Source organism: Macrosteles quadrilineatus, unplaced genomic scaffold, assembly GCF_028750875.1.
Source record: "Macrosteles quadrilineatus isolate MER2022 unplaced genomic scaffold, UCM_ALF_1.0 Scaffold_9__3_contigs__length_116548681, whole genome shotgun sequence".
In the NCBI taxonomy this organism is placed as follows: domain Eukaryota; kingdom Metazoa; phylum Arthropoda; class Insecta; order Hemiptera; family Cicadellidae; genus Macrosteles; species Macrosteles quadrilineatus.
Window position 1 is genome coordinate 74,370,565 of NW_026542602.1, and position 25,901 is coordinate 74,396,465.

Sequence of the window (25,901 nt, forward strand, 5' to 3'; positions counted from 1 at the left end):
GTCTACAGCAGGTGCGACAATAATGTAGACGTCTTTTTATCAATATGATGGTGATGTAGATTGTAGGCGGACGAGCAGTTACGTCTTCTTCTCCTTAGCAAGAAGAAACAATGTAATCTAAATGTGCATGTTTGTATGTTTTTTTTTTATTTTTATTTTTTTTTTTATTTTTTTTTTTAAAGAGGTTGGCGGCCTCTTTTAACCTTGCATTTGCCCGTCCACATAGACTAAGCGCCCGTGCATGGATCGTTTACAGCAAAGCAAGGAGTGAGCCGGTACAGTACAAAGGTGAACTGTACTGATAAAATGTTATCGGCAGTGACCAGGATCCGAACCCACGACATCGTTGCCTTGGGCCCGAAGTCCGCGACGCTACCGACTGAGCCACCGACTCACTAAATTTGTTGTTTACTTTTGAAAGGAATACAAAAGATCCACATATTTATGAGTTTGGTGACAAAAAATTAAGGATACTTACTGTTGTCTCCTGTTAACTTCAGTACTTCACTTGATATCCTCAGTCACAACAAAAATGTCAATGTTGAAGCACTAGAATGGTCTTGTCTGTTTGTACAAGGCTTTACTTGGCTAAGATGAGTGGGATTTGAAATGTGAATCTGACCAGAGGGAATAATTACTGCCAGACTAGTAAAGTAATTAAGTCATCTTACTAATATTATAAATGTGAATATTAATATAAAAATACAATATTTTGATGTGTCGCTGGGTTTGTTGTTGTTGTCTCAGACTTTGGTTGGAGGGTGTCGGTTTTGATTCCACCAGTATACTCAAATGTTGTAAACTCTAAATAGATGTTGAAATCAACAGAATGTTTTAAAAAAATAACTAGTATTCTTAGATTTTTGTTGCTTTTGTTCAATTTGGTGTGAACACAGGGGAAATAATTCAAAAATTACTTATAAACATTTAATTAATATAATTTATTGATTCGAATGACACACTATGATGAACAATAATTAAATCTGGAAGTTGAAAAGATAAAAGCAAGATAGTGTATCTTTGTAGTGAATGATATCCTACACAAAAATATACTTCAGAAAATACAAACCTGTTTATATCTCTGAATAAAAACTATTATAAATATTCAATCAAATTTGATCAACCTTAGTAAAACTGAAAGAACACAAGGACATAGGTACAGGTATACACACAACTTACAGTGCTACATTTCATCTTCAAACATTTCTTGGCTAAGAGTTACAGCTTCGACTATCTTAGGAGAAGGCGCAGCCTTGGAAATCTTCTTGAACAGCTTTTCCAATAAAATACACTTTTGTTTTTCCAGAGCGACTAGATCATCTTGCATCTTTTGTAATGTATTCCTTTTCTTTACTTCCTCTTCCTGGTACTGAGTTAGAAACTCTTTGAACCATTTCGGTTGCACTTGCACTACTTTTTTGGATGGAGGTAAGTATTCTTCTTGGAAATCACTTTGGGGTGAGCCTGGTTCCGGTATCTCTTTCTTTATTGTTGACCTTTGTTTCCAGACAATTCTTTTTGCTATCATCTTGTTACCAAGAATATCGTCCAGAGCCTCAAAATATAACCATTTTGATTTATTTTTTCGACCTGTTGGAAGAAACTGAATCATTACACATATTATAACAAACCCAATATTTTGATATTGTTAGTTTTATTACATAGATTAAGGAACATTCCTGAAAAATAAAACAATCCAAGCCTTTCTTAGTGATCAAGAAGCCGAGGACGGATTCTGTTAGTCATCCACAATTAAATAAACTTGTTGAAACTTAGGGTTAGTATGAATGTTTGTATATACCCTGTTTGTGTGTTTAAACTTATTACTCTCAGAATCAGCTCTGAGGATTGCCATAATACACAGAATAATCCTTTAACATAGTGCAGACAGGTTATTAACAAACATTTAGAGAAATATTGAGCAAAGACTGCTCTTCTCGTGGAGTTCTGATTTCTCTCTGAGCCCACAAGTGCTTTGAATTAACCCTCCAGTACTCGCGCCACGGACTCAGAGCACATTTGAAAAAGCGTGCCGAAATAAGTGAATCCGTGAGAGAATGACATGACGCGCCATCTACCTTCCCAAGGAAAATGGCAGTGTTTTTACCGTCATAGCGTCAGTTGGCCCTGAGCGACGAGGGGGTAAAGTTAGGCGCGGCATGTTTCAAGAGGATGAAGAACAGGCCAGCGATTAAATGATTGGTTTTCAACAGGAAATTTTCAATTTAATTTTAAAGATTTGTAATAAGTTTGAAATTTATCTATATTTATTTACATATAATTGGATTATCCACATACTGGGTGAAAAAATCCCAGGACAGTTAAATATTTTTAAAAAATAATAAGGATACAGTAGTGCTTCAAAACGTAATACAAGGTTACTGGGCATTAACATAATTTTAAAACATTATTCAGTGATACGCTGCCCACATAGAGGGAAGGCCCGCTAGGGTTCTTTAATGTAACCATAGGTTGATTTGCACATCAAATTAAAGTCTGCCAGGAAAATACAATGCCCCAAACTTGAACTCAAACAGACAACCTTAGAGTCAAAAATGACACCTGTTCAAAGGTTCCTTTAATTTGCAATCTTATTCTACGCTAGCTCCTCAGATAGTGTGTAAGTAAAAGAACAGTTTAAATGCATTAACTTAATTTTTTATTTATTTTTTTCATGGTGGAAGGAAAACACATAGGTGTGCTATTCCCATCATATGCTGGCGTCAGATTGCAAACACAATTTTACCAATTATAAAAATTATAAAAACAATAACAATCAAATCAAAACAAACTTATATGGCAATACAATCAGGTGATTTTTTTGTTTGCAATCTGGGTGACGTCAGCATATGACGGGAATAGCACACTTATGTATTTTCCTTCCACCATGGTTTTTTTTTATTATAACTTATACTAAAACTTCAATTTGCGGTTGCAGCCTCTTTTCTGACATTTTAACTGACTGTGAATCTTACCTGCTTGCGGTACATTGTATTTATATGTTTTCTTCAGCTGTCGCCATTTGTTGTCACAGGCTGCAGGAGTGATGTTGTAACCTCGAGCTTGCATGCTGCGACTTATAGCTATCCAGATGTCTCGAATCAAGAGGCCCTTCGGATACAAGAAGTCTTGCAGATGGTTTCTGTACTCATCAATCAAGCTGAAGGTCATCTCCTGATCCCAAATATTCCCGATTGTCATTCCTTGGATATATTCTTCATATGGATTTTCTAAAAAAAATTGCAAATCATTTTAACTGAGGTGTAAAATACACATTTTAATAGGGTTCAAAACTCTTATATCCAAGAAAAACTAATAACACAATACACTTTTACCTTTTAAAGATTACTTAACTGAATTTAACAAGTAAATCGGTTCTGGGTCTAGATCTTCAATATGCACCTATCGAAATTTGTCAAAAGCTGGAGCTCTTAAATTACAATTCACATTTCAAACTGTTACAGTATAAAGAAAGTTTGTCAGGAACCCTCAAGGAAATTACATTTTTACTTACCATCCGTCTATGTACTAGACCATAATCTTTAAAATGACACCTCAATCGTAAAAATCTGCTTAGTAAAGCGAGTGAAAAGGGTTGTTACAGAGAAAACCTTTATTGTCCTAAGTACAGTATACAGATAATACATCTTAGATATTCAGATGCCCTGCTACCCTCTTAATTATGGTAAGTGATAGTGGATCCCTATTACAAATTAAATTTTAAATAGTTAAGGTTTTAAACTTGATATTGTTTAATGTTTTATGCTGACATTTTGACATTCGCCCTAAGATTTATTTAAATACTGTAATAGAGTAACTGTAAAAGTGCTCATACATTCCACCTCAAATTGTGTGTTACATTTTTCATTCTAGATGCAAAATAACAATAATTAATGGATTAAAACGAGGTCTATAGATTAACATGAGGAGACTAAAAAGATTAAATTTATAGTTTAAACAGGAGTGGCTAACTAAGAAATCATCTATCTAAGTTATATATATTTTTTTATATAAACAAGAGACCAACTTTAGAACTTCAAGCTGGCCCGACAGATGTCGTCCTGTCCTAATGTGGTTTTATGTCAAATGCTAGTTAACTTTGAAGATAAGCTCGTTCCCATCGCGCAACACCCTAACCAACAACCCCGAGGGTAGAAGACCTCCTGGAAGGCCAAAGTTCAGGTGTAGAGATCAAGTGAGAAGAGACCTGAGAAGAATGGGAAGAAGAGAGAAGGAAGCAATGGATAGAGGAATCTGGAGGCAGTGTGTTGGCGAGGCAGTACCTCCTTGGGTACCAAGAACCACGGCAGCAAGTAAGTAAGTAAAGTAAATCATTAACACCTTTTTTAGAAAAGAAACTTCTGAATAAGCAAATATTGAAGCAAGCAAAAACCATAGTGAGTTTAGGTGAGTCGGTGGCTCAGTCTGTAGCATCACAGACTTCAGGCCCGAGGCAGCGTTGTCGTTGGTTCGGATCCTGATCACTGCTGTAAACTTTTTCTCAGTACAGTTCACCTTTTTACTGTACCGGCTCACCCCTGTATCGGCTCTAGCAGCAGATCGCGTAACATTCCTTTGACAGTCTATATTTATTCCATTTCTCTATGGTCACAGGAAGAATTTTTTTAAAGTCATTGAACATGTTTTTTTACCCAAACCAAAAATTGGGGATTTTTACTACAGTACTCAACAGTGGAAAAACTAAATTTATAGCCATCATTACAAGCAAATATTAACTTTTCATTAAACTCCCAGCCTAGTTGAGAGCTTTTAAGTTCTCACTTCATTCAAAATTGTTCCAAGACAATATTTTTCTCCTCCAAAGAATTCATAAGATTTTACTTTTCAGCCATATAGTTGGATAACAGCTGTTTTTATGCCACCACCGATGGTTTGGAATAATGTGATGTCCTTTACACTTATAATTTACTAGCTGGCCCAACAGACGTCGTCCTGTCCTAATGTGGTTTTATGTCAAATGCTCGTTCATTTTCAAGATGAGCTTGTTCGCATCGCTCAGTCACGTCCTGGTTGAAGTTCGTTTGCGACGCTTGCTCACCTTTAGGTTGGAGCTCATTCACTATGCTAACTCGCCTCCAGGTTTTGCTCGTCACCTTTTGGTTGCAAATTAGCTGTTGTCATTAATTTAAAAAATAATAGTGCTGCACCCTGTTGGTAAACCTATTAACTTGTTAATGCTATTGAACATCACAGAATCAAATTGTTTAGTTGAACCAGCTGTTAAGATTCTTTAATTCCATTTAAATATAAGTACTCATAAGGTTGACATGGGGAAACTCCAGAGCCACTGGGGCGGAGCCGATTGGACGGATCACGAAATTGATGGTGTATAAACCTATTCCATGAAATTCTACACGTATGTACCAAGTTTCGTGGCAATCGGTCCAACGGTGTCCGAGCTCATAACGTTCAAACATACAAACATCCTCTTTTATAAATATAGATTGTTTAAAATACGGTAATATATAATGTTATTGTTTTTTTTTTCTGGTCAATTATTTCTTTTATGTCAATTTGTATTTGTTTACAAGATCATAACTTTGCAAATTTGATGTTGGCATAGCGATAGCATGATGTAATTAATGGCTAAATAACCGACTATTATGACTATTATGTATTTCAAATCCCACCTAGGCCAGGTTGAATGAATGGCATTAATTGACACATAACATACAGGATTTACAAGTCTAGTGTGAAACTTATGAAGAGGTCAACTGCGCAAAGCTTATGGGAGAGGGCGCATTCAGGATCAAATTGACGGAATTGGCTTGTTCTATGAACTGCACCTCGAATGAGCAACCAAGCAACCCCAAGTTTTTTTTTATTTCCTGTCAATTCTGCCACAAAACCAGGTGTTTGGATAGCTAACAATATTTTTGTAAGATATAGATTTAAATTAAATTCATTTGATTTTTCAATTTAACTTTTTATTCTTACAATGGCAATACTAATGATCCCTTATTCAAGAATATAGATAATGGAATTTAAATTGCGAAGAAGATATTTTTTACAATCAAGGGGTTGAATGGAATTGTCCACCATCATAAAGAAGTATGTACCAAACTACCCATATTGGAATAGTAGTGCATGGCAAGATGCCATTATAATCAATTTCTTATACTGTAAAACAATTAAAAATAATGGAAGGACAGGCAGGTTATTAAATAATATATCCTATGAACTTTAAAAATATATAATTTAATGGTTGCAATGTTTAGTATTTCATGACATTCAAACTTCAAATGCTTATTCCTTATCTACACAAAAACAAAAGGAAAAGTCCTTTTGAAACCTTGGTTTTTTGGAGGGGTATAATCTTATTGGGGACTTCTACAAACAAAAATCCACTTTTAATCTTGAATTGGTTACTTTTAAAAACTTGTGAGATTTTCATGTGGGCCAGTGCCAAAATAAGAATCACGTAAGTTTGTCAATCAATGATTCTAGCAAAGTACATTTTTTCTTTTCAAGATTTATAATATCTTCATGCATTTCTTTTAGCATTTCCATTTTCTGTTTTTCATCTTCGCGAAACTGGGAAAGGAAGTCAGAAAACCAGGCAGGCGGAGCAGTATCATTTTCAAACTGCTCATCATAATACTGTTCTTCTGGATTTTCGGCAACATATTCAATGGGCGTTTTTTGCCCATTCCTTTTCAGAGAACTTTGCCCACCACAAAGTGCATCCCTCATTGCTTCGTGAAAAGGCCACGTTATGTTTTCCTTGCCCTGGTTGACTGAGAAGTAGGTTTTCAAATTTCTCCACTTTTTCTCACACTGCTCTCCACTGCAATTGTACCCAAGGGTTTGAAGTTTATCAGCAACTTTATTCCATATCTTTCGTCTTTTTATATCCGGAATGTCGAAAAGATTCTTGTGTTCTTTGTATTCTTTAATGAGCAAATGCACAGACTGACCATCCCAGACTGAAACAAAGATAAAAATTACTTTCAGCAATGTATCTTAAATTTGGAATATGGCTTGGGTCTCATAAACGATTAAAAAACTGTTTTGTACTGAAAGGAATGTCAAGAGTGGACATGGAACAAAGAACATCAGCAAAGAACAAAGAACAGGTAACGCGTCCTGAGTCACACGATTCAACTTTGTGTTCTACTCAATATCGATCCACTATCTTAGCCATTACACAGGAGCCAAGTAACACATTAGATAATATTTTTCAAATCCATTAAACATGAAGTAGGCCTACCTATGTCTCTGATAAATATTCCATTATTATATATATCAGCTGAAAATAATTGTTTTTTGTCCTTTATAATCAACTCAAATGGAACTATGGCGGTTCAAGGTCAAAATTGATTGACAGCTGGTATTGTGACTTCTGCTTTGTTGTTGTTAATATTTCAAAATAACCTAAGGTACTTATATATCGCTGAACTCTGTTTTGCCCTGTGACATAGGGAGTTTATTATGTCAGCCTTTGGCTTAGGATAGTTTTACAAAAGTAAAGTAAATTATGTTTTCTCGTTTACTACCTCGTGCATCATCCAATTAAGGATCGATTGTAAAATTTGTATTGATCGATTTTGAGATTTAGCCTACCTTACTTTATCTGTAACATATAAAACAATGTAATGCCCATAGCAAATAAAACAATTTAATATTTAAATAATTGAAAATATTGTAGCAACTAAAAAGTTGGCCACTCTGTGAATTCCACGTCTGTAACGTTATCTTATATATTCAAATATTTTGGTTTTTCTTTTCCGAGTTCATTTAGCTCTTCTACACGACCGATTTTCATGAATGATGAGGTCTCAAATTGAAGTTGTGCACGCACAGATTTCACATCAAGCATCGGCATATATTTATCTACAGTCCCACTCAGCTTATATATAAACAAAATTTACTCCCCATGTATTTATGGAAGTAAAATTTGGTTTTTCTTTTCCGAGTTCGTTTGGCTCTTCTACCAGACCGATTTTCATGATTGAGGTCTTAAATTGAAGGTATGCACAGATTTCACATCAAGCATGGGCTTATATTAATCTACTGTATTACTCAACCATAAAAACATAAATTTGATTTATTTTTGAATTCTTACTTCAATTTAAGATGTATTTCACCAGTTATAATGATGTAATCCTATGTATTTTCATTTTGGTCTAAGAACCCTTGATTTACCGGCTTTCATTTAAGCTATTAGTTTTTCAAATCGGACAAGTTTCAAGCAAAGCAAGGTGAACCACCAACATAAAAGTTATTTTATGTAAGGTTTATCTGTGATAAAAAATCAATTGCATCCAGTATTATTTGTTTTTTTTTTTACATGTTTTAGACTCAAAATAATCAGTAAATTATAGGCTTTACTTTGAGCTATTGGCCGTTTGAATCAGTTAAGTTAAGATACTGTAGGGTATTACTCAATCCAAAATCATAAATGTGATTCTTTCTCGTATATGATAATTATTTCAATGTTGTGGAGCAGCATGGGTCCTATAGTTCCATTTAAATGAAACAAAACAAATTAATTAAATGGCCGAGTTGTTGTGAAGTTTAAAGTTATAAGAATCAATATTTGTTCCTCCTTCTAAATGTAATCTGACAATCTGCCATAGAACATTTTCTTTTCCAGCTATGTAGTTTATATCGTTGTCAATGATCCACTGAGGATAATAGCCCATCTTGGAAGTCTGGAAGCGGCATGTGTATAGGCTGTTTTGCCCCAGAGATTAGTTCATATGGCTTATGATCACACAAAAGAGTGAAATGCCAGCCATAGAGATATTTGTGGAGTTTCTCAACACCAAAAATAATGGCGAGTGCCTCTTTATCTATCGAAGAATAGTTCTGTTCTGCTGAATTTAACGTTCTTGAAGCAGCTGCAATTGGTTTCTGACTGCCATCAGGACAACGATGAAGGATAACAGCCCCTAATCCTATATTGCAAGCATCTGTTGCAAGGATTAAGTGACGTTTAGGTAGGTTTAGGATCATAATGTACAAGTACAAGCACCATATTGTTTGAAATGTTAATCTTAATATGGTTGAATGTGTTCTCACAGTCACTATTCCAGGCCCAAGTTGAGTTTTTGTGCAAAAATCTGGGTAAAGAAATACAAAAAGAGACAGCAAATTCGGAATGAATCTTGGATAGTAAGATCCAAGAAATTATCAAAGCTCAGAAACGTTCTTTTGGTAAGGGTTGTTTCTTGATAGCTTCTGCACGATCTTCAATAGGCTGAATTGCAAGAGCACTAAATTTGTGTTTGAGATAGGTCACACTTTCTTTGAAAAGCTGTAATATATCTTCATAGTGCATAGTCCTGCTCTCCTTAATACAAGAACTGTTTTGGGCCATTTTTATCACCCACACACACATCGTCAAAATACCAAGCAAAATCGGTACCAACTAATAACTGGTCCATCAGCTTTTGAAATAGCTTAGATGCTGTCTTATTATCAAAATGTAATCTATTTAAGGTAAAATATCCTTTGTGTCACTATCGCTAGATTTTTTTTTCTTCTTTGTCCACTTGTATCTATAGATTCGGATTATTCAAATCAGTTAGGTCTACTGAAAAGAATTTTGAACAATTTACTTTTGTAAAGTTTCTTCAAGTGAAGGAAGGGATGCAGTATTTGTCATTGATTAAATGAGGGTTGATTGATAGGCTACCTTGAAATCTGCACACCTCACAATTAGACTTCGGTACAACCACTAAAACGAGAAGCACAAACGATCGGAGTAGTAGCAGGATCCACCTAGGTTCTTAGACCCTTGGAGACACTCAATGATCTAGTTCCTTGCTAGTTGCACTGTTTTATTTATTTTTTTTTTTATTTATTTCCAACGGACATCTCCATTTTACAGCATACAAAACAAAACATTAAACTCAGGATGACTTAATTGATAATAACAAATTTTGTGCTTATATATTAGAAATAAATCAACAATATATAATGATCTAATAACAAACAACAGTTGCCAAACCTAGCCAAACAAAACAAAAACTGACAAAATAACAAAAGGTATACTAATAAATAAATAATTTAAAACAACAACAATAAATAAAAAATATGAAACAATAACAACAAACCCACTAACAACAATAACAAATGAGAAAGATAAATATATAGATTGACTAATATAAAATTAAATTGATTAAAGAGCAACGACAAACCTAAAGTTAAAAGCAAAGACAAAAGTGAAATTTTTTACAGACAAGTAGTATTGGTTTGAATGGTACAACGAAAAAACAATTTTTAATTAGGACTGACTGAGATTGATCTTCTTTTTGAGTGTAGTTACGCTGTCTTGAAAAAAGTCGACATGCCTTGTCACTTTGTTGCCAGCTCCCTGGACTCGAACCATCGTGCTGTTTGCTGAGTAGCTTGTGCGGTGCTGTTGCTTGATAAACAGATCAGTCGACCTTGTGTTGGAAGGAGTCTTGAAATGGATTTGGCGGAGCATATCAGGACAGTCGACTCTTCCGTTGATAATCTTGTGCAGCAGGACCGTGTCAGCAATGAGTCTACGTTCCTCCAGCGACTGAAGACCAAGTGCCAGGGATAGTGTCAATGGGCACCTGAAGGTATGGGAATCCCATCTTGAAGCCCACCATTCGAACAAATCTTCGTTGAATTTTCTCCAGCTCATTTATTAGCAACTTTTGATGAGTGTAGTGTGTAGTGTGAACGGAAAAGGTCTCGATTAGTGTATTGGAAATCGTACATTTAGGCCTATTAGCCACTGGTAGGCCTACTCTTAACTTAGCTTTGAATTTTTTTACTGTTCCAGGTTATTAGTACGGTAATTATGTCTTTGAACTCTTTAAACACGTTCGCGGCGGCATGGGAGCGATCGCTCCCATACGGAACCCTAATGCCATCCTGGTGGGTGCGATCGCTCCCAAGCTGCAATGCAGTACGAAATGATTTATTTTTAAGCCAGGATTAGAGCTAGAAAACTGCTCAATAGTATACTGTATTTTGTTGTGGTGTTGGTTGGTAGTAATCTTCCTGTAAATCCCCGTCTGGCAATCTCAAAATTCTACTTTTGTCCCGTCTTTTTCCCTCCATTTGGCAATACAATTCCAATGGGACCGGCTACCTTACAAGCAGTGCTGCTATCTGTTGGTGTTTAGCGAACTACGTCGACTCTCGTTGTAAAGCAGGACATCCTCGCACGTTATTTGCTATTTGTCAGCCCGAAATTGGAAAGCCAATCACACGCGGCAATCGGGTTTGTTCGATGCTGAGGGCTGCGCCGGACCTGGGATACGCCCGCCATTCGACGTGCCGCCGCGAACGTGTTAAGTAAGATTAATACATCTTAGTTTCTCCTCCTCTGTGTCTATAATGTCCGTTTTAATATGATTGGCGCTATAAATTAAGAACTTTGTTTAAATAAGTTCACCCTCCAGGTCGGTGGCACCTATTTTTTAACGCCACCGGTCGCACTATATCTCTCAGATACATTTTTCATTAAAAATTGTTTATACTACTTTAGACATATATTTTCCCCATAATTTTTATTTTACTTTATATTTAACAACTCTTGACCTATAGGTTTCATACATATTTGACATCGTCTAAGCATTTCTCAATTAGCCTAGTAAAAAAAAGTTGTTAGACCATACACATTCCTGTATCCATTAGATACATGTGACCATGCCCGTGTAAAATTGAATTGCAACCAGATCCGCTCTGAATGTAAAATTGAACTCACATTTTCTTTGCTGGGCTTAAACAGTTTTATTTAGGTATTTCTATTTAATGAAATTACTTAATTTTTGTATGTTAAAACAGAGATATTATCACATAAAAACGAGACCGGTCCCGTTTTTTTTTTTAGATAGGGTCATATCACAAAATAAAAACGGGACCGGTCACACTGTATCTATCAGATAGCCTACAACGGAGCAAAACAAGGCATGTGTGCGGGGGACGACGCTAACAGCGATAGCCTACTAAGTGTGGAAGGAGGGGATGAAACAGCACACTGGCCAAGACCGGTTTTGGAGGGAGAACACAAAAATGGCAGACATTTTTCATGTTGCGGTATCTAATAGATTAAGTTAGGTGTGACCGACAGAAGGCTAAACATGTTTACAGTTAGGATACTTAGGCCTATTCAGTTAGTGTCTCAGACTTTGATGCGGGAGGGGCGATTTGATTCCTTTCACATCCCAATACAATACAAACACATAACTTAAATTTGGGTTTGGACCGCTTTACTCAACGTTTAAGGACATGGTCATGTAAAAATGCCACTAAGCTTAACTAAATTAGCAGTTTTGCTATTAACTAACTTATGTAGTAAGCCTACCTAAGTAAGTACTGAGGTTACTTAGCAGTTTTGCTAGGCCTAACTGTTAGCAAAGACAAGAAAAATAATCAAGACCAATAAACTTAGGCCTAATCACAAAGAGTGAGTTAAGTTATGAATCACTTCGTTTTATTATTAAAATTAAATAGCTGAGGCAGGCTTATTTTTTCTAGCCTATTCCAGTTTTACAGAATTGGCTGCACTTGGGTTTTTACTCACATAACTTACTGCAGTTTAGTTAAGGTTAGGTTAAGTTTAGAACAGGGGTACAGTTTCTTAACTGGGCTAACTTATGCTAATATCGATTGAAACTATCGATTCGATTAGTAAACCTTCATGAGATTTTTTTCACCATCAGCATGTTTGGTTGGTTAGGTAAGGTTATGATAGTTTAATTTTATAACTTAATAGATAGGCTATATTTAAAAGTATTGATTATTAATCAATATTTTCAATTCGATAGTTTCAACAGTGTTTCCATTCTCGGGATTATTATCCCGAAAACGGGATTTTTAGACCACAAGCGGGATTAAAACGGGATGCGGGATAAAACGGGATTTTCAGCTATGACGTAACTTATATATTTTTTTTTTTTTTCTACTTAATTTGAGGGAAAAATAAACTCCAATTGATTAAGTTAAACTAGCCTACTGTGGCAAAAAATAATATTAGCGATTTTTAAACAACTATTTAAACATGGTACATGTTAAATATAACACTCGGGATTTAACAAAATAAACATGCGGGATAAAACGGGATTTTCCATCATTCAAAAGCGGGATTAAACGGGATTCGTTTGGATACACTGGAATTTCAATCGATATTAGCATAGCCCAGTTAAGAAACTGAACCCTAGAACAGTTTCATTTTATAATCAGCTGGTAGTTAACCCTTTGAGTGCCAACGTCCGGGGAACCGGACGTTTTTAAAACGAGCCAAAAGTGCCGACGTCCGGCCGACCGGACGTTTTTAGAACGAGCCAAAAGTGCCAACGTCCAGCTGACCGGACGTTTCATAATGATCGAACAGTTGTCATAACAACCGAATGGATACTCGGATTCTTTTAACCCATATATTAACATTGAGTCGAAAGTTACTAAGTTAGATGCGATACATCGATTTTCGTTGGTCAAAATATCGAAAATTCAATTTTTACGAAATTTTAACCTAAAAATCGCCAGATTGCGCTCGGCATTTTTAGCGCGACCTTCGGGAAAAATCATCAGCATTTTTTGAGCGTTAGGCTACTTATATTTTTTGCCTGGCACTCTAAGGGTTAATGTATTATATTAAATGAAGGACATAAACTTAAGTGCAACCACAGAATTTTGAATGATAGGCCTAGCCTACCCACTGTAGGTTACTCTTGCAATGATTGGTCAGGTGGTCCATGTTACCTATTTAATGGTAGGCCTAGGCCTACTGGATTAACCTTTAGGACTAAGTTTCCAAGTTACTGACTGTTTACACAAATAACAAAACTAAGTGTGACAATGTCTATCAATCAATATCGATCAAGAAATTATGCTTATTTAGGTTGCCCATTACAAGCAGGATAGGCCTAATTACAGTAGGGGAATTTTTTAGTGTAAAGGTTGAAGTAGGCCTAGGCCTGAGTCATGTAGGCTATGGCTATTATTATACTGACATTGAATTAATTAAAAAATCATAATGAAGTTTGATTGAATTTTTGAATACTAATCGTTCACATTTAAATCTGATTATAAAAATATTAAGTTTTGTCAAAGATTATAGGACATGGTATTTGAGTACAGAATATATCGAATTGTAGTAGCATTTCAGACATTGATTAAATCAAGTCCTAGCATCATCAATGGCCATTGAGCGCATACCTTGAGCTTGTGGTACAGTTGACTCATCTTGGTATTGGTAATCCTCTTCATTTTCAATCGTTTCGACAGTTTCATATTCCACTACTTCGTCCTCATCCATTTTAGTAAAATTAGAAAGTAGTCAAAACTTAAATTCGGGTAAATATCAGAAATATACAAATAGATACACTCGATTATCCGTCTTCTGAAGAACGATCAAGCGTTCATGCCCAATGCCCAATGCGATTGCGAGGGAGAGTTAAAAAGCTAAAGCCCAAAGCGAAAAAAAATAATGCGATGGCGGCGATGGCCGATGATGCTATAGAGGCTGCGGGCTGCTAACATACACCTACACAGGCAAACAGAGTCCTACTACAACAACAGTCGATATTTCGAATTCTGAAGTGAAAAGTTTAACTCTGCTTTTTGATTTAAACATTTTTCTTTGCTTAATACAAATAACTTATATAACTCTTGTCAACAGAATAATCTTCTGCAGAATTACTTGTACAATAAGGCAAATTCTCCATAGGGAAGAAACTCAAATTTATTATAAAAACAAAAAACCCCTGTTTCTACTATGTAAATCAAGGCCCTAATAGGCCTATACGGAACTGCAGCCCCAAAGTCTCTTGTACATCTAGAAGAGTGGTCTAAAAATTAAGATGTTATGGTTTTGGTTTTGGTGTAATTTTTAAAAAAGATGTATCAATAATTTGTTCAGTATAAACACGTTTTCCATTATATTTCTGGGCTATATTAACTATATATAGTCAGTCAGTAATTTCCTATAAAATGTTAAATTACTTGATTTACATCGTAGAAACAGGGTTTTTTTAATTATAATGTATTGGAAAGATTTCTTAAGATGAGATTTTAAAATTTTAACGCCCTTGAAATTTTTAAATAGCTGAGGCTTAATGGCTGAAAGAAAAAAAAAACATGATGTTGCAGAAACTAAAAACTTTAAACAAATGTAGTTTATTACAATTAAACTTTCCAACTAATTGGATTAAAACACTAGTTACTAGTATTTAATCCAATTACAACCGACTACAATTAAATTGTTAACACTATACAGCTTTAACTAAGAAAGGAAAATTGGCAATCTTAAAATCCCCTACAATAATTTAGAACTTTAAGTTATTTGATTGATGGATTTCGTTTTAGAAAAGGGAAAATGTGATGCGGAATTTAGACAACCGACCAAAATGAATTTAGAATTTGGAGTATAATTTGGAGTACTGCCTTCAGCTGGGTTTTCCGTCCTCGTCCCCACTCTGGCCACTGGGAGGGGCGTCAGCCAATCAGCGTTGCGGGCGATACCGCATTGCCTGCATTTCGTCATTTGGTTCATAAAGTGGTGCTTTTATGAGGCGGTCACTTTTGGGGCGTTAGGCAAACTCTATTTGTGCAGTTATTTGGTTCAGTGAGGAATTTGCTCGGCGCATTCCAGCCACGTGCCGTGACACTTCTAAGAACATTTTGCCCCGGCCCAGTGAACATTGGCCACCGGAATTTTCCATGGTGAGAATGCTGCGCTAATGCAGAACTTGGGAGGTTAACGAATAAAGTTCATTATAACAGACCAACCTTTTATATTTATATGATAAAACAAAGCGTCTGTGACGGTATTGACAGGGTTTTACGAGGGTGTAGCAAAACCTCATCAGGTGGGTACGTACTTGGTCTGGGAATCCCTCATTCATCAGGCCTTGCTGGCCCCAGCAAGAGGTGCAGTAGGAAAGCACTGGGAGCCTTGAACTTTGAGGATTCCAGCCACGGAAATCCGGTTAGCCGTTAGCCATAAGCTTAGCGTTGCACCAAAAGATTAATTTAAATGCCTCCAAATACAATTGTACAAATGAATTCGATAACACCGTAGATAAAACATACTCTTTGAGGAGTATGTACGTTTTTATCCATGATAACACTAACATTGTATTTTATTTGTATTTGCTGGCTAAGCTATTCCCGGACACCGTTCTATCATAAACTGTAAGTTAGAGTGTGATATTTTGATGTATTTTGGACAAATACTTGAATACTTTCTTATTAAATGGCGACCATACAAAGTAGGTATTTTAAGCCATGTATGAATGAAGATGAGTGTTGCATGAGCGGCGCGATCTTGTAGTCTTGTTAGGTAGTGACTATAAGGCTGACATTCCTTTAGACACAGCTGTTAATTAATAGCCCATACAGATAATGGCAACTAAGGGACCTACCAGTTTATAGTGGAATCCGAACCACATTTTGCCTTGGTATATACTAATTGGTCTAATTATCAGGATAGCACTGCGGAGTGGAGTAGTTCCACTTGTTTGAATAAGCTGCTCACACACTTTAATGGTTTATGCCTGTTATTTGTTTGTTTGTTATTGTTGGTTATAGTGTTATTAATTGACATAGTTATAATATTATAACATCCTGAAGAAGTTAAAAACTTGTCCATGCAAAATTCATCAAAATAAAGTATAAAATGTATTCTTGTTTTTTCTCGCAAGGATTGAATATTTCATGCAACCACATTCTTCGTCGTTTTTTTTGTCTCCTTCATCTTCTACGTAAAAAAAAAAACACAAGCAGGGAGTTAATTATTAACTAACTCCAGGAATCGATCTAAAACCTGATCTCATGAAATATTTAAGTTCGACTTTTTGTTAGATAAGCATAGATAAAACATGGGCCTACTCACTTAGTAGATTTCTCATCTTTAATTGTCGAACAGCTGAATCTGCTGAAGCCAGTTTTAATTGTTAGTTTTCTGTCTTGTGCACTTGGGTGCACTCATAGTAAGCTAAATAGCTCAGTCAGTGGTTGCACTGTCTTGTTTTGTTTACAATTTGTTTCTTGTTATTTAAGTAATTTAAAACCTCGTTTAATAAATAAAACGATCTAATAATAAATGATAACTCGTCTGCTAATTATAACCAAACCGTAACGAAAAAAATATATCTAGAAACTAACCCTCAAATTATATAAACCAAAACTTTGTTGACACTAGCAATCAGTGTCACCGGACATGGACTAGACACGAAAAACTAGCTTCGAAATTTACAATGTGATATGAGATGCCAACTCGTGTTGGTTGGTTAGTCTATTATAGAATCATTAAAATTGACAGCCCAAGTCATAAGGCGTCTAGGTATAGTATGTTTTATCTATGGCATATGTTAATGATGATCTTGTTTTGAACTTCGATCCTCAAATTTTAAGGCGAGCCACCACTTCTGGCACTCATCCCCATTCAATTAATGCCATGCATAATATCATAGACTAACCAGTATGTTTTATCAATGATAATATGTTGTATTAAAGTATAGTTTGCTTATTGCTTATTCATTGACATATTTTGATAACATTTTACCCAACTGGGTATAGACTTTCATCAAGGCGCCTTGGACTTTCATATCCTGTTGTCAAAAAATCGAATGAAAATATTGATACTGGTAGATATTTTTATTCAATTATTTCATTCGATATATCGTTTGGTTGGTTAGGTTAACCTAACCAAACAAACCTCTTCAATTTCATACTAAGGTAATTAATCAACTTTTATATTTATATTGAGTTTTTTTAGTATAAGCATGTAAGCTCACTTGTTATTGTATCACTTGTTGTTGTAAGCTCACAAAGCTTGCCTACAGCAAACGAATGAAAGAGAAGAACACAGGAGCAGAAGCAGAAGTAAACAAAAGAAAACGAAAATTTACATTTTACAAACACAACAGAACACAACACACAACCATGTTTGTTTGTGTTTTTTAGTGTTTGTTTAGTGTTTACTGTTTGTTTGTTGTTTTGTTATTGTTGATTAATTTTGGTGCATTAGCTGTACTGTAATGTAGGTCCGTAGTCTATGTTCGTATTTTTCGTCTAAATTAACAGTAAGTTAGTCTATTTAACCATCGGTACCTACATGAAATCTTTGTTATTTTCTGAACAAAAGTTATAATTTTAAGTTACTGTGAACTACCTCGAAGGATATTAAGCCTAGGCCTATTCTTGAAAATGTTGACAACTAACAGGCAGCGGGTAATTGAAATTTACGATTGTGTTAAACAATTCCACAGTTTAGAATCATTTCCTGGTGATTTACCTGATCCTCAACATCCTTATCTTTTGCCGACTCTGAGACCATATCAGGTCAAAGCTGTGAATTGGATGTTGATGAAAGAAATCCACCCTACGTATTATGAGAGATTGGATGGCAATAGTTCCAAGTCAGGTATGTATGAAGGCTAACATTGAATGTTTAACAACGTATATAAATTGCATACTCATTTTAATAGGCCTTGGTTTTTTTAGTTTTAGCTAAGTAGGCTAGGCCTAACCTATAGAAATAGCCTAAATGAGTTGCATCTGGGGTTTCTTCCATAGGAACTTGTTAACATTGTTTCTTCAAGAGCAAGACAACAATTTTGCTAATCTGCTCAAGAAAATCCCATTAACTTTTAGGCCTACCCCACTTTAATATATAAAATCCCCCTTAACACGTTCGCTGCTGACCGTTAGATGCCGGGACGGCGCCAGGAGCTGAACTAACGCTCGCCAATGCGTAACATTGCCGCTGATACACTGAATTACAGTAAAAACGATAGTAGTTAACTTATACCCTGGTTGGCAATGTTCTGCAATAAAACTGGCTTTGGACATAGGCCTAGTAGCCAACTAAGTGATTCTGATAGATAGCATCACTACCAAGGCTGCAGTCGGTAAAGTAGTGTCGCTATCCAGCAGGAAATAGGTGGAAAAAAGTCCTGTTCTAAATGACCCTGGTGGTGATTTTGGGAAACTATATTTTTTATTGTCAGAAAAGTACTGCGGCCCTGGATATAGGACTACCCTGCACTTTCTTATTTGAGTACCTATGATTCATTCATTTTTAGATGCTGCTATATTGCTACCAAAGGGAGGTATTTTAGCTGAGGAAATGGGATTAGGAAAAACTGTTGAAGTGATATCCTGTATCCTTTCAAATCCCAGACAACTAGATGACGTAAGTACACTAGATAAGATAAGATATAGCTAATTCTTTAGAAAGAAGAACACAGCAAAATTTTACTTGTACAGAGGTGATCCACTACAATGACCCTTCTTCTGGGATGGAGAGATTCTTTATTGTTGCTCACTACATTGCACCAATGAAAAATCATTGTTATGAATGGGAAAATAAATTATGACCATAGTTCAAGATTAACAGACATTATGCAGACCTATCCTAAAAATATCTAACTTAATTAATAGGTATATTGACAAATTATACTAAGAAAAATTAATCTAGAGAGGCATCAGTAATCTAACTTACTTAACTTAAATGAAATTAACAAACCAACATATTATGAAATAAGTTAGTATCCTGATACATTTAATTGGTCTCGGTACTTTGGTATTATCCAGAGGCCACATATTTTAGAGGGATATGTTTACCGGAGACCAAAAATAGCTACATAATTGGAAAGAACATACTTTAATTGAGTTACTGTACAAATTTGACACAATTACAATTATCCTTTGAGTTCTGCCTCGCAGAAGGCAGCGATGTCGGCAAGGATTGAGATTAATGCATCGCCGCTGCTAGCTGGCTCATTTACTCCGCCAAGTAAGTATACAGCGCGCTGCGGCGGTTATGTTAGATTGGGTTATCATAAATATGTTTTTAGGACTTTCCTTGTTGTGTTATAAATCGAATGATACCAGATGAGTCATCACTCAGGCAGGACACTGACCCAGATACAGGCAGTTACAGGTGATGCGCACGCTCCGGTCAAAGACCTGACCTTGGCCTACTTGTAGGGGATTTGGCTGGCATTAGTAAGATTCTTTTCATCTGGTATCATTCAATTCATAACGAAACAAGGAAAGCTCTACAAACATATTTATGATAACCCAACCTAACATAACCGCCGCAGTGCGCTGTATAAGGGTGGCCTCCGGATAGTACCAAAGTATCTTGGTCTCCTCACCACTACACAAGGAATTAAGAAAAAAGGTTCTGTTTATGTTTTTATTCTTCTCAGGTGCTGTAGCCTAATGGGATTTCATAATATTTTCCACAGCATCACATCGCTCAGACCAATCAGTTACCATCCCACCTCTCTAATTTTCTTTTCTTAATATTCCTAATCCTATTTTCTTACATTGAGAAGGTATAATCCATGATATTGTGTAAGTAAAGGTAGGGTACATCATTGTACATTTATTATTGATTCTTTTATCCGTCACAAATTTATATAACTTAACACAGTTTACCTCAATTTCATGCAAATATAAGGGGCTAATACTGCCGCCATGTTCATTGAGTTATTCAATATTGTGTTCCTTATTACCGGATAAAGGCTCACTCGTAATAACTTACTCTAGGTTAGGGCCTACTTATATTTTTTTAAATCTGTAAGTTTAAGGTGAGTAAAATCCTTTTTGTATTTTTTAGGCCAAAGAACGTTTGAAACCATGTGGTATAAACGAAGAGCGTGATATAAAAAAAGAAGTTTCAGAAATGGAAATTGTTGAAAATGATGAAAAATCAACTGTTGAAATTAATAGTCAGAGTATGCAAACGGAAAACCTAAATGATGTTATTGGCAGTAGGCCTATACCACAGAGTTCTTTAGAAGAAATGTCAAAAAATTTAGAAGATCCTCATTCTAAAAAGGAAAATAACGAGGAGCAGATCAAAGACAGAAAGAAAAGAGGTAGAAAGTCTACATCTATTGATTTGAATTTAAAATCATTGAAAACTGATGATGGTACTGCTTCTTTAAAACGTGTCAGATTTGACATTCCGGAAGAGGTTCCAAAACCTAGTAAAACTAGAAAAAGAAAAGCAGAAATTGAAGAGGTAAAATCTACTGTGGAGTCGATCATTGATGATGTAATCGTCAACTACTGCTACAACGGGGTTGCCCCGAAGCCGAAGAGGAGGCGACAAGCTGCTGTCAAGGCGGAGGCTCGTACGACTAAAATGGTTTTGCAAGCTTGGTACGAAGAGAAACTGGCAGAAAGCAGTGTGGGTATGCGACGGACTAAGAGGTTCCAAGAGTCATCATTCCAGTGTTGTTGTGTGATGGATGTGTATTCAGACAAGGTGGTGGAGTGTCCCAAGTGTGAGACGTGGCAACACTGTGATTGTGTGGGGTATGACAAGGACCATGCGGACTACGAGTATTGTTGTTTCCGTTGCTGGACCACACTCCCGCCAGTCCCCTCCTGCGGGACGGTCATTATCTCTCCTGAGGCTATATCACAACAGTGGATCAGTGAGGTGTGTAGAGTTCAATCAACTTTTTTTATTATATATGCATAAGTCAATTGGTTTATTGTGGGGTAGGCTATGTTTGTTGTTTAGCTTTGCTACTTTGCGAGTGTTATTTTAAGATTTGATCATCAACTGTTAATCCTGATAAGTTTTAAGATTGCTTGTTTGATTTTAGCGAATTCCCATATAAGGAGGCCTTAAGTTAACTTATTACAGTAGGTCTCTTAAACCTGGACCCGGGACTGACTTACTTTTTTGTATTGAGGTCCCCAGAGGCCAAAAACATCTTTTAATTCAAATTCATAATTTTTTAGATGTACCTTAGCATGATAACTTAAGCAAAAGTCATCAGATTTTTTTATGGAATCTTAAATGTGTAAACCTACATTTATTCAAACAAGATCACAAACCAGCATGATCAGACATGGGGTTTTAGAGGGGATTTTATACATATTATTTTAACAATAGGTTTTTCCCATTTTTGGCCCTAAAAACTTAGCCTAAGATTTCTCAAATTCTTTATAAACCATTTTGTAGAGCTTAAAAAGCAATATTAGTTAGGCAAATTTAGTAATTTGAAGCTTTGTTACGCTGCCCTTAGAAGCTAAGGAGAAAAAAAAAACGTAAATTTAATGTAGGCCTAATTAATTTAATAATGCATCATCACCTGACTAAAGGCCGGCGCGCACTAGCACGACCACGACAAACGCCCAACCAGTCGTTGTCATTCACCATGCGACCATAGCACGACTCGACCACGGCAACGAATGTTTACCAAACTTCAGCGTCAAGATGAATGTTGAAGAAGTGACTGAATGTGTAGCATTCTCACGTCCATTAAACATCAGAGTGATCTCGAAAACTTCCTTCTTCATCCCTCTGTTGACATAATCTACATAATCAGTAGATTATGCCAACTGAGGGATGAAGAAGGAAGTTTGCTGATAGATCTCATAAACAGGACCTTTCTTTAATAGCCATAATAAAACTCTCAGTATCAAAAACCTGCAAAATTTTACTAAAGAAGTCACTTCACAAACCACAAAAAAAACAACAAAAAACAAATGCATACTGTTTGATTGATATAGGTCTACTGGGGGTTGAGTGGTGTACTGGTCGGGTCAGAGACAAGTCGAGGGTAGTGCGCGTCGCCCCATTACGATGTGTTGTATTTTTCTAGTAGTGATCGTGTTTGGGCTAGTGGGCGCCAGCCCTAAACCACCCTACAGCTTTTTATAGCTTTTTAGCACAATATATGTAGAAACATGTTACCTGTATTAAAATTCAAAGGCCTATTTGTATTTAATTAGTAACACATTTAACATTTAATTGGTCTATAGTCTGTGTTAGTAGGTAGGCTTATTGATCACAGACTGCAATATTTCTTCATATTTTAGGTAGGCCTATGTGTATATTAATCAGAAATAGTAAGTTATATTAAACTTGTCTAGATTGAAAAACATGTGGATAAAGAGAAGAAGTTGAAAGTGCTTGTGTATGAGGGAGTGAGAGTTAATGGGTACATTCAGCCTCATGACTTGGCTTCTTACGACATCATTGTAACTACATACGAGGTAAGTTTTTATTTAGTTACTATTAATGAATATCTGTGACTAGTATCTTTAAACTATAAAATTTTAAATGATTTTTAGCTCTGACAAATACACACATACACTTGAATCTAAACAAAAGATGATTTCAGCTTCTCATTTACCCAACATAAAATAAGTATCCCCCTTGAGTACAAAAGTCCGCTGTATTAACAATATTCCAACAGAAAAAGTCCTCTATTTGTCATTGAGAGACCATTGAAGGCATTATGGAAGGCCTAGTTGCCTACTAGGTTTTCCTGTCGTTTCATTTTTGTGTTAAATTTACTTTTTTCATGATAAGTTATTGGTTCATTATAATTATGTGTTAAATTTGTAGGCTTGGATATTTTCCAATTCTTACTCAATTACTATAGAGAATGTAAATATTATACTAGCCAATTTTTAAAATGTGGTATAAAAATTACAGTCAATGGTTTAGATAAGAGCTTATTAATCTCGACCAATATCAAAATTTGTCTAAATCACGTATTTACCTCTCTAAGTCCCTTTATTTGGAGCCTATTCAGTTACAACCCATGTTTTCTCATAGGAATCTATTTTAGACAGTTGGCAAGCATGTTAAACTATTTTATGTGTACAATCAATTAAATGTAAGTTTAATGCAATGGAAATCATGCAGTAAAAAGTGACAATAATTGATGGACAGATAGAAATGAACTAGGTTAAAACCAAATGTTAAGATATACTCTTTTACACCTTCATCAATGTAGTATTTTTTATGTTCAAATTTTATTAAAAAAAAGATAAATAATTTTTCAATCCCATTGTTTTTAAATTGTCATAGCCAATTACAATATGGCTTATTTATATAATCACTAAGCCCATAGCACTTTTAAACAGCTTGGTAATCACTAATTCTCTGGTAAACTGGTTTAAGCTCAAATGTATGATGCAGGTGCTGAGCAAGGAGCTGAACTACACTAAACCAGTGAGCCGGTCGCTGCGACACGCCAAGCGGTTCTTTGCCCCGACATCACCGTTGCTGTTTGTCGAGTGGTGGCGTCTGTGTCTGGACGAGGCACAGATGGTTGAGGGGTCGAGCTGTAGGGCAGCCGAGATGGCCAAATTGTTCTCTGCAATCAACAAGTGGGCAGTCACCGGCACTCCGATACAGAAGGCCGTCAATGGTATTAGTTGTCAATCGATTAGAGAATACAAAGTAGTAGACAATACAAACTATACCCAATCCTAGGTTCATCATGCAGTATGGAGCATCCTTAAACCATGTATTTCAAATGGCAATAGAAGCTATACTAGCTAAATTAGGATTCGCGACACACTTCTCGGCTTATTAAGGTTTCCTCACACTTACAGTACTAATTTTAGATAGGTATATAAAAGTTAATGTGATGTTCCCAGATATGATAAGGGGTTAACTCCCAAAAAATTTTTTTGTAGAATAGCGTAACAATCAGACAAGAGATTCATTTAACTGGAATTTTTAAAAAGTTTGATGTTGGTTCGTTGGTTGTAAGAAAGGACTGAAGTCCTAAGTTTACCTTGAGAAAGAAGTAAATTAATGCATTTAATAATATGTATTCATTTCCAAGGTAGAAGTGTATATGAGACAAGTTTTCATTATTGTTTTTTCGTACGATTTCTCAAGTCTTGATCATTCTCCTTGATCCTTTCTAGATTTGGTTGGATTGATGGAGTTCCTGGCGGGTTCACAGTATCCAGAGTTCCTGGCCCTGATGCACCAAGACTGGCGCTCCTTGTTACGCCTGGTGCCGCGGATGTTGTGGCGCTCGCAGATGAAGGATGTGTTGGCAGAAGTGGGTGTTCCACCACAGACTGTTGTCACTCACACACTGGACTTCTTCAAGATAGAGAAGTACTTCTACAAGTGCACTCACACAGAGTGCTCTCAGCAGTTTGTCAACAGAATATCCAGGTGAATTCAATATAAGTTTTGTGTGTATTAATTCTTGATCTTGATTCGTTAAAACCCCACACATAGTTTTCAAGGATTTGGGTTATTCTCATCTAAAATGTCACGATTGACTTGTTAGCGAATTTCCCTATAGGGAAGTAGCTAATGTAGGTGGCACGGTAATACCTAAGCCTGGAACCGATTAGGAACCCCAGAGGCCAAAAAACCATTCGTTCAAATATATATATTTAATATTTATCTATATAGCCTATGTACCCGTTAGCACGATAACTCAAGCCAAAAATGATCCAATTTTGATGAAATTTGGTATAAACGTGTAAACCTACATCTATTCAAAGGAGTTCGCGAACCGGCATGAACGGACTATGGGAACGGGGGTTTATGGGGTGTTTTATGCCCGGGGTAAGAATAGGTTTTTCACCTTTTTGACCCTACAAACACAAAATTTCACAATTTCTTTACAAACCATTTTGTAGAGATTAAAAAAAACAAATAATTTAGTATATTGATTTAGTATAATGCGCATAATTTTTTACAACAAAAACACTTTTTTATCGTTTTGACATCATAAGATGTGGAATTGCCCCTGAACTGGTTTGTAACTAATATAGGGTAATGGTTTAATTACCTTCAGTCAGTCTCCAGTTCAAAGTAAGTCGATTAATGCATTAATCGACTTACTTTGAACTGGAGACTGAAGGTAATTAAACCATTATATTACTTTTTTATCCTCCCTGTTGCAGCAAACCTAAGTAACTTACTCGTTAAACTAATTCTATTTAAATAGGTGATAAATGTGAATTTTTAAGGATAAATTTTAGTGTAAATCCAATTAGGCAAATGGAAATTCACTTAGTTTGCAGGTTTGCTGCGGCGGGGGTATTTCTCATTTTGACCCCCAAAACACAAAATTTCATAATTTCTCTCTAAAGAAATAAAGGGCTAAAAAAACACATAATTAAGTATATCAAAGGGTTTTTGTATGATT

At 35.8% G+C, this 25,901-nt stretch overlaps 2 protein-coding genes across 3 annotated transcripts in view; one reads left to right on the plus strand and one right to left on the minus strand.

Moving 5' to 3' along the window:
* Positions 1-917: 917 nt before the first annotated feature.
* Positions 918-14,386, minus strand: LOC129002525 (uncharacterized). Of its 2 annotated transcripts, none has more exons than XM_054430393.1 (3): positions 14,167-14,386; positions 2,976-3,230; positions 918-1,590 (listed from the first exon to the last, which is right to left on the minus strand). In XM_054430393.1, exons 1-3 carry the CDS (start codon positions 14,264-14,266, stop codon positions 1,184-1,186), a joined length of 762 nt encoding a protein of 253 aa, XP_054286368.1. In that variant the 5' UTR covers positions 14,267-14,386; the 3' UTR covers positions 918-1,183. The 2 variants fall into 2 exon arrangements, with proteins under 2 accessions (XP_054286368.1, XP_054286369.1); XM_054430394.1 differs by lacking the exon at positions 14,167-14,386 and adding an exon at positions 13,962-14,068.
* A 3,595-nt stretch (positions 14,387-17,981) lies between these two features.
* The window catches only part of LOC129002524 (E3 ubiquitin-protein ligase SHPRH-like), a 28,407-nt gene continuing 20,487 nt past the window's right edge, over positions 17,982-25,901 (plus strand). The window contains exons 1-6 of the mRNA XM_054430392.1: positions 17,982-18,376; positions 19,038-19,147; positions 20,582-21,412; positions 22,858-22,980; positions 23,915-24,146; positions 24,655-24,913. Coding sequence (XP_054286367.1) covers positions 18,160-18,376; positions 19,038-19,147; positions 20,582-21,412; positions 22,858-22,980; positions 23,915-24,146; positions 24,655-24,913 — 1,772 coding nt within the window. The 5' untranslated portion in view covers positions 17,982-18,159. The remainder of the gene's footprint in view (positions 18,377-19,037; positions 19,148-20,581; positions 21,413-22,857; positions 22,981-23,914; positions 24,147-24,654; positions 24,914-25,901) is intronic.

Bases quoted from the DNA above. Each gene is read 5' to 3' on its own strand.
- LOC129002525 (XM_054430393.1), bottom strand. From the start codon at position 14,266: ATGGATGAGGACGAAGTAGTGGAATATGAAACTGTCGAAACGATTGAA. The intron at 3,231-14,166 runs GTATGCGCTCAA...AATTTTTTTTAG, and splicing joins AACTGTACCACAAGCTCAAG to AAAATCCATATGAAGAATAT. The intron at 1,591-2,975 runs GTAAGATTCACA...TTCTTCCAACAG, and splicing joins ATACAATGTACCGCAAGCAG to GTCGAAAAAATAAATCAAAA.